Source organism: Ascaphus truei, chromosome 6 (genome assembly GCF_040206685.1).
Source record: "Ascaphus truei isolate aAscTru1 chromosome 6, aAscTru1.hap1, whole genome shotgun sequence".
NCBI lineage: Eukaryota > Metazoa > Chordata > Amphibia > Anura > Ascaphidae > Ascaphus > Ascaphus truei.
In genome coordinates this window covers 102,360,125-102,375,789 of record NC_134488.1, presented here as the reverse complement: position 1 = coordinate 102,375,789, position 15,665 = coordinate 102,360,125, and the positions used below count along the sequence as shown (strand labels likewise).

Genomic DNA, 15,665 nt, shown 5'->3' with positions numbered 1-15,665 from the left:
GGGGAGGAAGGGTGGGGGGAGGGGAGGAGGAGGATTCGCCTCTGAATCACAGTAGAACAGCCATTACGTTCTACAAAGATTGCTATAAAATAAAAAATAAAAAACTGAAAAATTACATCAAGATTACTCCTCCATTGACTATATTGTTTATTATACTATTACATCACATAAGGGTAATAAATGAACAGTTCCACGTTTGGTACAGCTACCAGAGTTGTGTGAATAAGGCTGTAAAATATTCATTGTAATTGAAAGAAAATATACATATTAACATCGTCCATTGGCTTATAAATGAGCCACTCACCATCTTCGACAGGTGCCGGGGTGTGCAGCTAACAACTCGACCAGAGCATACTGCAGGAGGAAGGAACGACCTCTCGGAATACTGTTGGCCGAGCAAAGTAGTGGGAGAAAAACCGGAATGTGTTATATATTCAACACAAGCAAAATAGCTTTATTCAGAATCTTTCCCTTCATACAATTAGGAAATTGATTATTAACCCCACACTTTCTAATTAACACTTTATAGTACAGATGTAGCAGGCTTTATTGTTCTCTCTGATGTGACATGTTGGGCTAAATTGTAATATATTGCCACAATGCTGCCATTAAGTCCTATGGAAACTCTGATATTTTGTGTTACCAAAGGGAACAAGGTGACACACTAGATCTGTATGTATCTCAAAGAATAAGATAAGATATGTCTGCAATGCCTTCATGATTAATATGTACCGACTATAAAACAAAAAAACATTTTCAATTGTCTTAAGAGTAATTTTGATCGTCGTCATGAAGCACCACCATACCAGCCTCATTGGCTGTCACGGCTTTTGTGGCTTCCACTTCCCTCTCCTCTACCTGTGTGAAACTCAAAACACTGCTCAGCAATCTCTGGAAAGAGCCAGGCCTGCCCCAGAGACGGAGTAGGGACTCCTTCAAGGAGTTCAGACCTGTGGACTCTCAACATCCAAAGTAATCCGAGGACAGAGTGGTGAGCAGGTGAAGGAGCAGAGGGGACCGGGGAGAGAATTATATATCGAATAAGTGCAGCAGGCAACAATTTTATGCTGCACATGCAGTCACAGGCCAAAAATGTATCAATTTCTCTACAAGACAGCATCAACATTCACTTGATAATATCAAGATAAAGAACAAAAATGCTAGAGAAAAGCAATTCCTGCTCAGTTACATACATGAGTAAAATATAAATTCCACCCATGTACCCAATGTCTAGAATAGGAGGTAATTCTTTATAGTGATGTTGCATAGACCATGTTGATTTTTAACCCCTTTGCTGCCAGAGGAGCTTGAAATGCATTGCAAGGTCTAAAGTGCTTGTGTGCCCTTAATATCTCCCCAAAAATGTATAGATGTATAACCAGCACAAATATGAGACATGAAGTGACCACAAATAATCATGCTTACTCTTGTTGCATGGCTTCGGTGTCTCCTGAGAGATGGGGTTACGGATACCTCTACAGGGTATTCTTCCACAATTACGCGCTCTACTGGAGTGATTGGCCTCATTTGCATCCTGCTGTTGGGATGTGCATGCGCTCTGGGGGGCAATGTAATCCCACATACATCTCCCAGCCTTTCATCTTCTGCTCCCAAAGGCTGAGACCTCCTGCAGTATCTGCTAGGGCCCTTTGCCACTGTAGAAGAATAAGGGTCCTCCGATGGCAAAACATCGTACCGATCAGATGGTGTTTGGGGTCTCGAAGAGGACTTCACAATGTGGCTTCTGGTCCTGGAACTGGTTACAAAATACTCGCCTGTTCTTTCTTCGCTATGCCGCGACATAGGTGCAGAACTCCCTACCCGGTCTTCTGAAGGAAGAATGTCCACCCGTCCGATGGGAGTGTTTGATCTGACAGTTATTCTGCCTTGAGAAGGAGATCCAGTCACAGCCAAATCCTCATTGGAAGCTCCTTGGGACTGATGAGATTGAACTTTTGGACTTAGACGTGGTGTAAGAGGCATATCTTTTTTGGTGGGACTGCCCATGGACTGCACAATTATTGCATGAGACGAGTCTGAATAGTTTATAGATTTATCACTAATCAAAGGGCTTCCATACTTAATATTTTGAGGAGGACTTCTCTTCAACACCCGATGCCTAGAAATATCGGAAGGGGTTGGTGGAAGCGAGTGAGATCTTGAGGGCTTGACTAGTCTTTGAACCACATCCTCTTGTTTTTCGATTGAAGGAAAAGTCATGGCTGTTGAGGGAGAACCACAGTGGATAGAATGAGGAACCAGATTTCTGCTATCTGGGGACTCTGGAAACTCAGCCCATTCCGTTGATTTTCCATCTCTTGAGTTCCAGATCCTCTCTCCTACGTCTAGGCTATATACATGTGCAGGGAGGGTTGCAGGAGATGATGGGGCAGAGCGAGTATGTGGGGAGGCATAAACATCATGTGGGCATTCAAAGCCTTTTTGAGGAAGTCTAGAAGGACTCCTGGCACAGTAAGATCTGAGGGTACATAATAAAAAAATATTCCTAAAATTATTTATTTTTCTGTAATATATAGTTGGAATTAATGATTAAGCGTGGTATCTATCTATGTTCTCCATAAATACTTTCAATTTATTTCAATCCTGTGACATATCAAAATAAAAGTCTTATACAACAATTACTTACTCCAAAGATTCCTTAATGGCAGATTGATCTTTATGAAAAGGCACCCACTCTTCTTCCTCAGGAATAGAGTCTTTTCTCTCCAGGGACTTTTTGGTTTCCACCTCTTGCTTGCAGTAAGTGAATTCCATGTTCTTCTCCCCACCTTCAGGGGTGGGAGGCGGGACTGACCCATTTTGGGATAAGGACGTGAAATGTTGCATAGCGTCTGTCAAAGACTCCCGGAGCCCACTGAACAAACTATCCTTCTCCGAGTCTCCATTCCTATCCTGACCCGGGAGACTTTCCCTGGAGCTCTCATCTTGTGATCTGGACTCAGACAGGTGTGCAATCTCAAGGGACTCTGCACTTTTTGCGTGCTCACCACCAGGGCTGAACCCAGTGTGAGCAAAATCCTCATAGCTGGCGTATAGGTCATCCTGTGGCGAATTTGTCAGGTTGTGGACATGGCTACTCCTGTAAGAGACAGACGAAAGGTTGACATGTAATATGCAAATGTAATGATGCATTACTTTGATTTGGGGGGGGGGAAACAGACGTCACCCGGCAGGTTCGCCCTCATTGGCTGAACCGCTGGGGGGCGTGGCCTAGCGCTCCGTCGCGGGTCTTGATCTCAGTTCTTGAGAGCAAGAGTTTGTCGGCACAGCACAGGAGCTACCCCTCGCAGCGGGGAGCTCTTGTCCCTGCAGCGTCCGCCACAGCGGGAGCTGCAGTAGCCAGCGGGGACCTGGCCTAACGTTTGTGGTGCCCGATAGTCCATTTTTCAATTGATTTATAAAGGTTTGATGGAGCCCTCTGTTTACATTTTGGAGGTGTGCCGCAGCTTATTTTTGGCATATGAAAGCAGAAAAGCAGACAAGACACCCAAAATTCATACTTGTTTTTGTCTTCAGCAACCACCAGAGAAGACTGATTCATTGCCCGGATCCAGGCGTTCATATCCTCTTGTGTATCAGCGCCAAAGTAATAGGTCCGCATGCCAGGATGCTCGGCCTGTAAACAAGTTAGGGAAACCATTAGGATTGATTACCAAGGGTTTACTTTCCAACTCGGTCTCACAATTTATTGCCATCGGATTAGCGTCAATATTTATATGGGGGAAAAAAAAAAAAGTGAAATAAAAACATCTGGGCGAAACATGGTTAACAGCTGAATTAATACATTTCAGAGGAATAAACTAAATGCATCTAAAGAAGACTCTTGTGGGGTTAAAATATAGAGGGGAAAAAAAGGGTAGAAACAGGAAAGAGATCATTAGCTCAGAGAAAGAACAGGCCTATGATTGCAAGACAGGCATTAATATCCCTTGTTCTTGTATGGGTAGCATCTAACACCACCTCCTTATCGACCCCGCTGCTCTAGAACCTGTCTGTGTATAATTCGCTTATGCAAGTGATGCCAATGCAGCCAAAGTGAATGTAACATAGCTGGATACAGACATAGTGCATATTGTAATCTATCTGCGCCCCCCTGCTTGCGGTCACCTCACCCCCGCGCCCCCCAACTTACCTCGGCTCTGGCGTCATGACCGCAGCGTTGCCATGGCGCCGCGTGTGGAGCCAAGGTAAGTAAAGGTTTACAGAGGCACTGCAGCTCCCCCGGCACTTAAGTGCCTTCGGGGCGCGCGCGGGGCCTCTGTAAACAGCTCCCCCTCCCCCCGCAGGCAGTCTCGCGCCCGCCCTGGGGGTCGCGACCCCCAGTTTGCGCACCGCTGATCTGTAGTACTGTGCAAAACTGGGGGGCGCGGGCGGGTGCAGAGGTCCCGCGCTCTTCCCCAAGGCATTCAAATTCAATGCCGGTAGACTGCGTGAGGCCTCTTTAGCCTCTACTTACCAGGATTCAGCCGCCATCAGGACGCGTGACCATGGCAACGCGGCGTCATGGTCATGTGATGTCTCGGTTGACCATGTAACGTGAAGGCAAATGACGCCGCGGGTCACGTGACACGACCCCAACGCGTAATTTGACGCCGCGCGAGGTAAGGAGGGGGCGGCCAACGGAGGAGCGCCGCAAAAAAACAGTTTGCGCGCCCCTGATCTATATAACTCTTGCATTATTGAACAAAAGACCCAAGAATGATCTAAACCTATCTGCACTTCCCAGGAGGCTCATTAAACATACCTTAAAGCTGAACCTTCGGTGTTTCCCCTCCCGAGGGCTGGCAGGTAAGATTTCATAGCTTGGTAAAAGGATACTGCCTAGCACAATCTCCTCTCGGCTGTCTGGAATACGCAAAAGTTGGGGGAGATCAGTAAAAAAAAAAATTATTTGAAGGTACGACTTTCTTTAAGTTAAAAGGATGATTTCTACAACACTTATTCCACAAATGTAGGCCTAAGCGCCTAGCTTTTAAAAGCCTGAATTAGAGAAACTAATTTTTGTATCTTCAAATTCCCAATAGTTACGTTTATAGTTACTGAACTTAGATTGCCGAAATCTGGCAGGGGGGGGGTACACTAAGCTCCGATAGCGGTGATCACGCGGTACCTGCCACTAACTTGAATGGTTAACACGTAATCTTGCCGAAATCACATCAGTTTAATGACTCTCTCTACCGCTGTGTCTATTCATGTCTTAACCCTATGGCTGCACAATTCGGTACAAGTATCTGACAGTTAAGAGGCTAGTTAACCTATTAGTTTCCTATTTCCCAATAAAAATAAATAATTGGCTTACAAGGTCAACAAAATATAGTCAAATTAAGTCACCTCGATAATAAAACAGGCAGAAATCTGACAGCACAAACCATCTTCTCTTCCAAAGCCGTAAGCCGGAGCTGTCCTGCAACAGAACAGAACAGTGTTAGCGAAACAAAAACAAAAACTGTGTTCAGGAATCATTCTTCAGAAGTCAAAACATTTATTGTAGAAGCAGTTCTGAAAACTTTCACCGTCAAAGGTTGCTTACAAAATATTTGCCCTTTCTGACCCTCCAGTAGATTACACACTTGACAATTTTGATAAGGTAGGGTTTCAAACAGTACTGCAACATGTAAGTATTGGCTGCTATTACCCAGAACATTACTTATGAGAGGTAACTGTGTTTATTTTTTTCCCCTGGTAAAATATTTTAAGAATAAATAAAAAAATCGAGCAGGTTTCTCACAATGTGCAAAATGGAATAGATTCTAAAGAGAAATGTGCTGCTATCTTGCAATATAGGGGGAATCGAAGATTGTGCAATACAAATATTTGGAAATATAAAATGGTCTTTCAACTTGTGCATGCGATTGTTTCAATATCTGCCACTAGAGGATGACAAACGCACCCTGGATGCAGAGCAGCTACAGTATATAGACTTGGAAACCCCAATCAGATTGCAGAACTATACCTGACAAACAAAAGGACATTCTCACTGAAAGTAAACTATGGGGTTTAATGATGTAGAATGTTTTACTGAGACAGCTAGGAACACACAAAAAGATTCAAGACCTAGACCACCATCCAGTTATATCACAAAGTGGCCTCAGCTACTAATCGTATTAAGAATTCACGGATAACAACCAAAGTGGTCAAAAACACACGCGCTCCTTATGTAAATAAATATTAAATACGCCATAAAAGGCCCACAAAGGGCTTGAGTGTCCTTGCACTGTCTGTTTATGTTAATTTCATTGTAGTTACTCAGGCAGGTGGGGCAATTTTTCACACTAAACTTCACTTGTTGTTTAAGTCTTTAAAATGTACCCAAAGTTACAATGTAACACTGCTGTGGCCCTTCTAATACAAAAACATTTGTTGATCTGGCCCCTTTTGAAAACTAGTTTAAGAGCCCTCGCCTACAACATCCCACTTCTCCCGAGTCAGAGCACAGCGAGCAAGGGAACATTCCGGAAAGTCACTGCACCTGTTTGTAAAGCCAGCCCCGCATCACCACGGGCGAGTTAGGGTCTCGCTTGATGGAATATTCTCTTTTGCCGAACGTGTGCACCCGTTTCACAGACCTGGTCGATGACTGAAGGGAAGAGATGTGGATATTAGTGTTTACGTTTCTTTGAGACGGTTAAAAGATGAAAGCCGTTTGAATAAGGAAAAGTCGAACCCCTAAGTTAAATTAAGGGAGTGCACCTGCATCTCAGCAATTTATATACACTGTAAAGTCACGCACGACATCCACAATCTGGGTTTCTGACTCTTTGTATTGTAAAGGAAAAACATGATGTAGGGTTCTCCTATGTGAATTGATATCTCCTCGATGTTTATGTTTTGAAAAATACAATAAAGTTTGAAAGAAAAAAAAAGATGAAAGCCATTGTCAGTCAGAGGAAGTAAAAGGTTTCACTGCCTAAACAACATGCACATCATGATTTCAGCGTTGAACATAAAGTAATGTGCTGAACATTGGGAAAAACACAGCAGGAAACAGAATTTGTACATGCATTGCCCCTGTAAAGAAACCTTTTTACACACTCCTTGATTGCATACACAACAACTTTGAAGCACCGAATGTATACTTTGTGGGACCAATGCAATCACAGACTTCACAAGTCTGTTACAAAAAAATATTTTAAGCTGTATATTTCATTCCAATAGGGCAGTAACAGAGGGGCTTATTGTGCCCCACTGAAGTCAACAGGCTTCCCGTGCAGGAACACCAGATCTGTGCTATCACAGCTGACACAACAACTCCCAGAGTGAGAAAACATGGTTTGTGGCCAGTATACCGATTATCAAGAAGGCAGACAGCACACATTAGTTTCAGGTCATCTCAATGTATAGTTACATTTAAATCCCCCCATACCCTACTGCTCCCACAACCCCTTTAGCGCTAGAGGGATCTGCAGAACATTGCAAATAAAGGACAGGGGGGAAAAGAAGCAAGTGACACTAACCCTTGATACCTGGTTCAGAGAGGCAGTTGTGGCTACACTGCTGGCCACACTGAGGCCACTCCTAGGACGCTCCATCTCCTCAGTCATGTTCTGCAGGTTGTAATCAGGGTGAACAGCTTAAGTTGCTGGGTCAGAGGCTATTCAAACGGCCTGTAAAAATAACAAACCATTAAAGGGCATTTCCTAGCAGGCTTCAAGTGGTTTCAAAACATGTTTCCATTATCACTCGCGCAGTATCAGTTCTGATAAACTTTCAAATACAATTAGGTTACAGAGATCCCATTTACCTTTAAAGTTTACATTGAAAGCAACCGATTGAAATAGGGGCTTTTTGTCACATTTAAATTACCCTAAAAAACTGCACAGAATTTAATTACACAGACTGAGAACGACAATTTTAGCAATTATAAATCTGTGACCGTTGGTTGCAAACCACACTAAATAATAAAACACATTGTTACTCGATGCATCTTCACTGTAGGCGTCCCTGTAGGGCACTCTCCATTAGGGGCACACGCGGGGTGCAGGAACCACCCCCTATTGGCCTCTTTTTAGGAAAGAAACTCAAGCCAAAAATATTAAACAATACAATCCTTTATTTGACAGGCTTGGCTTCATAGTAAAAATCAGAAATAAATCACTTGCAGTCAGTCTCGCTCAATAGCAGCAGATAATGGTAAAAAAAAAAAATTTTACACTTATCCTATTTTTGATCTAAGAGCAGATTATCGTATTTAGCCGACAGCTACAGGAGCCACATTTTTGGTATTTCTATATTTATGTATTTTGTGTTTGAAAGCAATGCTCTGAGCTCATGCTAGCACATTAACCACTTTATCAGGCTCTCTCACTCACGCTGCTGCTTCTTTATGAAGGTCAGAGAAAGAAGGTTATTTTCGACATGCAAAATATTAAATAAAATTACTAATCCCCACGACCATGGCAGCAATACAAATGAGCCTGAACCATGGCCATCTTAAGAACATCCACTCATTGGTGTCTTGCAGTTTTGAATACATGTAGAAAAAAAAAAAAAAAAAAAAACATTTGTAGAACTTATTTTATTTTGCAGAACTTTTAGAAACAAAAATAGACAGATGCTGGTGTAGAAAACCATTTTAAAATATCTGCAGGGTAACAAAGCAACTTGTCCATGCACAGAAAAACAGAACACAGCACTTAATCCAGGGGTGGGCAACTGCAGTCTTCAAGGGCCACCAACAGGTCAGGTTTTCAGAATGAGTCACCTGTGCTGAAGCAGGGATATCCTGAAAACCTGACCTGTTGGTGGCCCTTGAGAACTGGAGTTGCCCACCCCTGAGTCTTAATCTCTGTACATAGCAGTGAGGCTGTGCCTCTCTCCCCATGCTTGCTAGTATTTGGTCCTTAGAAAAACAGTGCATAATGTGTAGCTTGGGCTGGGGATATGGCAAGATACCTTGTTGTTTCAGCAGCCCTGAATTAACCTGCTGACCTCCAGTCCTGAACGGAGGTGACTTAGTGTGTGAAACTGCAGCAGGAAGCACAGCCTGCCAGCAACTTCCAACAATGTTGAAACACAATATATACAAGGGAGTGAAAATGGCAGATTAGGTCCAAGACTGGGCTGGCGCTCTCTTCAAAGAAGCGTAGGTTAGTGTAATGGTGTAACCATGGGGGAGAGAGTAAGGGTGAAAAACTATTTGGCCGTTTTCCACCTGAGTGATCCAATTAACGTATTCAGCCCAGACTTGGTAATATTTCAGCATTGTTCACTATCCCTCTGCAGCCAGTGGAACCGCATTAATCTACCAAATGGTTCTCCTCCACACCTCACTTCTTTTCCAATGCTACACCCACTTTCTCTTATTATCTCTGCTCAGCACAAGGTATACAAAGGGGTAGAAAAAGCTGCACAGTTAGGCAAATTAGGAACAGGTTTTTAAAGTCTATATTTGTACAGTCACAGTCGTACAATTATTAAAAAAAAAAAAAAATGGATAGTAGACCTACTGAATTTTGATGTCATTGAAATGCAAAAAGGCAATTACAGAATCCGTCAGGAAACGCTCCTTCACCTTTATTGCTTTGTTTCAGTTTGTCAATAAATTGCAAGCTACCTTGCAATGTTGAGAGCCTAAAGCAGTGTTTTTCCAACAGTGGTGCCTAGGAACTCTTGGGTTCTCTGTGCATCCCCTAAAATGTTCAAGTCATTTGAAAACTGTAGCAAATACAGAATAATTTACAATGAATTTAAATCTCAGACGGAGAGAGGATTGGGGTTCCTTATGTAGCCTGGAGCTCCCGTGGCTCCTGGAGACCCCCCTCCCTTGTTGCAGCGCGGTCGCGGGTGCCGACGGACCCGACGGCTGCTTCCAAGGGTGGGGGCCGGAGCAGGGAGCAGCGCGTCTTCCCCTGCATGCGGCCGGTTGCCGGGGACGCGATCGGGCCGTTGCTAAGGCCGCGGTCGCGTCGCTAGGGTCCCGGCGGCTAGCGAAGAGGGCGCCGCCATTGAGGAGAGACTCGCGCAGGCAAGGCCCCAAAGCTAGGGAGAAGTCGCGCGAGCGTGAGGCTAGTCAGGGAAAGGTTGAGGCAGCCCCAGACAGCTTGCGCAGGCGCAGGAGATAGAAAGCCCGCGAAGCCCTAGCCTACCAGGGAAGGCTCTAGGTAGGGACTACGAGTCCCAGGAGCCTCTGCGCACCCCACGTGACACCAGGGAGCCAATAGGGCTTAGGATCTCCAGGCAGGGAGAAAGATACATTTTCGCGGGATTGCAGCATGACAGGCAGTTGGAGCCAGGGAGCTGTGAGGGAAGGAAGGGTGCGGGGAGCGAGTGCAGCTCCTGCACCCAGATAGGTACCCACACCCCAGGTAGGCCCCAACTCCCCACCAGATTAGTGGGTAATTGATCAGGGACGGCCCAAGATAGGGACGTGGCCCTTAGTGTAAGTGTGCTGTCTTGTCAGGGTCACGGCTGTCAGTGCCGTGAGGTCTGACAGGCAGGCACAGTGTTAGTGCAGTACGTTAGCTGCAGGTAGCGAGTAGGTTGTAGCAAGTTACTGAAAGTGCTGCGAGGGTTAGTAGTTAGTTAGAGTCAGGACCGGGAAGAGCTAGGGGGACGGGATAGGCCATTAACCCCTTAGGTCCCAGGTAGGTTCTCATTCCCCAGCTTGTGGTTCTACAGGGACAGGCCCCAGGTTAGGGACCGTGTCACGTAGTGCCAGGGATAGACAGGGACACAGCGGCTGCTGCGCTCCACGAGAGACGACTTGGGCTCAAGTCGGTACCCAGAGACAAGAGACTATCTCCAGGGTGGGATCGCCCCTGGGAGACCCCAAGCAAGGATTCATCGGACCGGATCACAGAACGACTGATCCTTTGTGAAGCTGTTGCGGTTCCGAGCACCGGAGTGCTCGGCACGTACTATCAAATACATAAGTGCACCAACGGGCCCTTAGTATAATAGTGACTGCAAGTCACCCATTGCCTCTCTCTTCAAGAGTGCGGGACATTGGGTGGAGTTTCTATGGACACTGGGTGGGATCACCTGGTGTTGGGGAAGCGTCCTGTGCGACGCAGTAAGTGTCTCCTCTAGAGAGGGACACCGGTTATTATGGTATTGCCGTGATATGTTGTCTTGCATGTTAGTAAAAGACATTGGTTATTATACATACAGTGTATGTGATTATTGTATTTGTCCTGCGAGGTGGGAGCCATCGCAGGTGGAGGCGCTGCATCGAGTAAGTGGTTACTCATAGTATCTTGAGCCAACAGGTAACGCACCACACACAGGGTAACACCGTATGTTCCTTGCACCCACAATATATCTGCGATTGGGGGGGGGGGGTAATACCCGTTACACTTACAATGCATCGGATCTCAGTCGCGCTATTAGAGAGGGTTGGGGATCCTAAGGCTACGCTTATAGTGCCGGTGACGCGACGGTCGCTGAAAAATCAAATAGAGATGACTTCCAGCGATCGCGACCAATCCATCACTCCACGCTTACTTTAAGCGCACGCGATGGCGGCAGAACATTTTGTTTTGCCGCGCCGTCGCGTCGCTGGCACCATAAGCGCAGCCTTACAATGCATCTGATCTCAGACGCGCTATTAGAGAGGGTTGGGGTTCCGCAGAATTTCACAATATAATTATAGGGTTCCTTTAAAAAAAAAAAAAAAAAAAAAAAGAGGGAGGAGGATTGGAAACCACTGGCCTGAAGTATTTTATGAAGCATTAGACCACACACTATTTCAGCTGCCCTTCTAAGTATTACTTATACTTTGTTTACGGCCTTATGAAGATGTGGCCACCATCTGCACAAAATACTCTAGTACTATATAAAAGAGGCATCATCACTTCACATCATCACTTCATTCTGTCTGCAAGTTCATGAGTTAGATTAGTAATTTAGCTACCCAACAGTGACAACAAAACATGTTTGTACAGTGTAAAAGTGTGTTGGGAACAAGTGTGAATAAAATGAGCTTCTAAATGTATGTGATACATGTTATCATTAGCCTGTTCGAGGGGGTGAGCAGGACACCTGGCAGTGCTCCATCTTTGTCAGAAGCTGGGCGCCGACTTAATTAAGCCCAGCCTGTTTGAGTCAAGCTGGCACCAACATGGCACATTCACACTGACCAAGTCAAATCTAAAAGAAAAAGAATTTCTGGCGTGTGTTAAACTGCGTGTGTGTGTGTGTCTGTGTATATATGTGTATATGTGTGTGAGACAGGGCAGCTTAGCAATCAGAAGACCTTTCCAAGGAACAAGAGTGTGTGGGAGACCGACACTAAACAAGAGATCTTTAACAATGTAAAGAATGTTCTCCACCTACGAAATGTGAAGTCAGGGTTCAGATTAGGGAAAACATGAATGTCCTATTCATGCACACACGGACAAAGGGCTGCACTAACTCCAACCAGAAAGAGACGTACACTACAGTATAGAATATTATTGTCCTGCTGCATAGTTTCAACATGTTTAGTATTCGCTCAATATGTATATGGCCCAACAGTCCTGCGAGGCCAATTTACCGTCCTGCCTCCAATCAGCTTTTTTGGAGCTCCAAAAACGTCAAATGTTACAATTATCATAAATGTAAAATGTGTTTTGATTATTTAATGAAACAAATAAAAAAAATAAATTAAGCTTTGCTATCGGTTTTCATATACACTTTAAAAGTGCAGTCAACCCGCCTTTGAATAATGAGCTTATATTTGCATATTCAAATTACACACATTTTTTTCATTATAATTGTCACCATAGACTCTTTGGAAACGAACCATGAAGTCTATTGCATGTGAACATAAAACGTTGCTTCAGGTCAACTGCTGAAAACTGCATGAGAAGCACGACCAACTTCACCAATCTCCAGCACTCTTAATGCTGATAAAAACAGGTTTTGATGTTGGAGTGTAAACAGTTTAAATGTTGAATAGCATGATTGCCTATCCATAAACAATTCAATTTCAGCTCCTGGCTAGCAGTCTGGCTAGGATGAAACACTTTTGCAAAACATTACATTAAATATTTTGGAGTGCTGGTTTTCTTTTGAAAGGTCTGAAAATAGTGTACATTTCCAATGCTCTGAATCGATACCACATCTATATACAGTAATAAGGCAATGTTATTTTGCACGACCAAAAGACACGTTCTTCTGCTTAGTGTTACAGAAAACCACTAAATTCTCCAGTGCCCCCTACAGGACATCACTGGCAAACTGTAACTGAAGTGCATCTCACTTGAAACCCTAGCTTGACATGGTACAGAAATACTGTAAAATCTACAGTGAAGTCATATGTGTCATGTGCGTGAACCCAGTTCTTGAGGACTTTCCAGGAATATAATCTGAGCAGGGACTTGCTTCACAACCACACCAGACTGAACATTCATTTCCATAAGAATTTTTTTTTTAGGACAAACAGATCCCATCAAGTGACTGGAAAATGGATCAGTCAAGGCGCAGTATTCCAGCAGATAGGGGTGGTATTTCTCTGAGCAAGAGACCAGCTGTGATAAAAAGGAAGTCTCTATCTGGACCTACAACTGAAATAAACAAGGGAGCCAGGGAACCAACATTAGACAACCCTTTAAAATATGAAGAGTTTTACAAGGCTATCATTTTAGTTGCTTTCAGTACCGCATCCGATTGAGGATGGGTGATTCATGTAGTTAAGTGGGACCATTTTCAATATTGCAGTGATCTAGACTGCAAATGAGCACAGAAAATGGGTTGCTGTTGCCAATGTGTTTTTTTTTTACTGTACAACATGAAGGCCATTTGACAACAGACAACTGTTGTGACCTTTAAATACATGAGTTATCAAGCATAAGAGTGTCATCAATACAAGGAAGAGGAAACAAAGGAAGGTCGGCACCCAAGACAGTAAAAACTCACCCAAAAAATATAAACATGGCAAATGGGGGATACTAATTGTTAGGTGTAGACTACGCCATAAGCATTTACCTTGGGGCGGCTAGTCTGTTTCTTCAAATCGTTTTGGCTGAATCACAGCTTTATTATAAAACACACACACACACGAAAACATGGACTGTTTTTTGTACCACTGAATGTCACAACACACTGCAATGTAACAAAATACTGTGCACCTTACACAGGATGAAATTCTTTCCCAGTGCATTTTAACCGTTTAGTTAAGGAACCCTATAATTATATTGTGAAATTCTGAGGAACCCCAACCCTCTCTAATTGCATATCTGAGATCAGATACATTGTAAATTCTTCTGTATTTGATACAATTTTCAAAATTACCTGAAAAATGTTGGGAACCCCTTAGGGATGCCCGGGGAACCCAAGGTTTCTTAAGAACCGGGATGAAAAACACTACAATATTAAGAACTAGATCTGAACACAAATTACTAAAAAATGATCACCCCCTCATTTTAAGAGAGCGAGATGAAGTAATGAGCATTTAATAGTGAATCACTTATTAATGCATATTGCTTAATGGGGAGTGATTGCATCGTTAACTGTGCATTATCCCACTCCTAAGGACTTGCGGGTCACACTCGTCAAGCTCCAATACAGGCAGTCCTCGGTTATCCGACACAATGTGTTACTCAAAATGGCGTTGTAAAGCGAAACGTTGTAAAGCGAAACACGTTTTCCCATAGGAACACTGTTTAAATGAAAGGTTCCGTTCCTGAAGGCATTTTTAACACTAAAATACACCAAATATTTTATGCAGACAATAAGATATGCAGCACACACATAAATTATATAGTGTATATACTGTATTATATATATAATATAACATAATAAATAATATATGATATAGTATAATATAATATTATATAGTATAATATTATATATACGCTCTTACAACGCTTTGCAACGTTGTTTATGTGAATGTCTATATATATATACACATGCACAACGTTGCAAAGCGTCGTAAGAGCGTTGGATAAGCCATTTTGGCGTTGTAAAAATGAATATAGGTATGCATTGCATAGCGTTGGATAAGCCATTCGTTGTAAAGCAAAGCGTTGTAAAACGAGGACTGCTTGTACAGGGTATTGCCTCCGATCCATTCAGGTCAATGGTAATTAATGACGGATTATGGGCGAAATCCCACGTCAGAGCTTCATGAATCTTCTCCTTGGTGTCTTCTTCAGGCACATTGGGGGGGGGGGGGGGCGGAAGCTTATGCAACACAATACAAATGGGTAATGTTTAGGATATCAACTAAAAGGCTTCACAACATACAAGTAATCTAGTATAGTCATAATCCTATGGAAAACTAGGGATACTAAACCAGTAATCTCAGAGAGATAGGAGAATAATCTTTGCAATAGCACTTTCCTGTGTACAAAGTCTTTAATAACAGCTTCTTTCTAACAGGTGCTGTCTTTGTACACTATTTTTGTAGCACAGCTGTTAATGACTTGGTTCTTCCCTCCTTAATCTCAGTTTCCCACTCTTTCCATTTCTAGCCCTGACAAGCAGCCAATGGAATGTGTGTCCCACTATTAGCCATGGGAACTATCCTCGCCCCTTTCCGGAGAAGGAAGCAATGATAGAAAACCAGATTCTGAGGCAAGCAGCCCAGCATGGAGCTCTTCAACATTCAGTCCGAGCCACAATGTAGTGTAACTACTTTTATTACATGCATTGTAAAGTACGCATTATAGTAAAGGTTCATTTCTGGTTGATTACACACACTTCGTCTTTTGTAGAAGATTCAT

The 15,665-nt window shown here is 43.5% G+C and overlaps 1 protein-coding gene across 4 annotated transcripts in view; it reads right to left on the bottom strand.

The window, feature by feature from the left end:
• LOC142497521 (pleckstrin homology domain-containing family A member 7-like) overlaps window positions 1-15,665 on the bottom strand; it is a 57,958-nt gene that overhangs the window by 17,355 nt on the left and 24,938 nt on the right. For 3 of the 4 annotated variants that reach the window (XM_075605400.1, XM_075605398.1, XM_075605396.1), the window contains exons 2-9: window positions 7,476-7,625; window positions 6,491-6,598; window positions 5,353-5,425; window positions 4,766-4,866; window positions 3,522-3,637; window positions 2,648-3,100; window positions 1,426-2,479; window positions 305-385 (exon numbers count right to left, since the gene is read on the bottom strand). In XM_075605400.1, the coding sequence (XP_075461515.1) occupies window positions 305-385; window positions 1,426-2,479; window positions 2,648-3,100; window positions 3,522-3,637; window positions 4,766-4,866; window positions 5,353-5,425; window positions 6,491-6,598; window positions 7,476-7,562 (2,073 nt within the window). In that variant the 5' untranslated portion in view covers window positions 7,563-7,625. The remainder of the gene's footprint in view (window positions 1-304; window positions 386-1,425; window positions 2,480-2,647; window positions 3,101-3,521; window positions 3,638-4,765; window positions 4,867-5,352; window positions 5,426-6,490; window positions 6,599-7,475; window positions 7,626-15,665) is intronic. The other variant, XM_075605399.1, reaches the window with a different exon arrangement.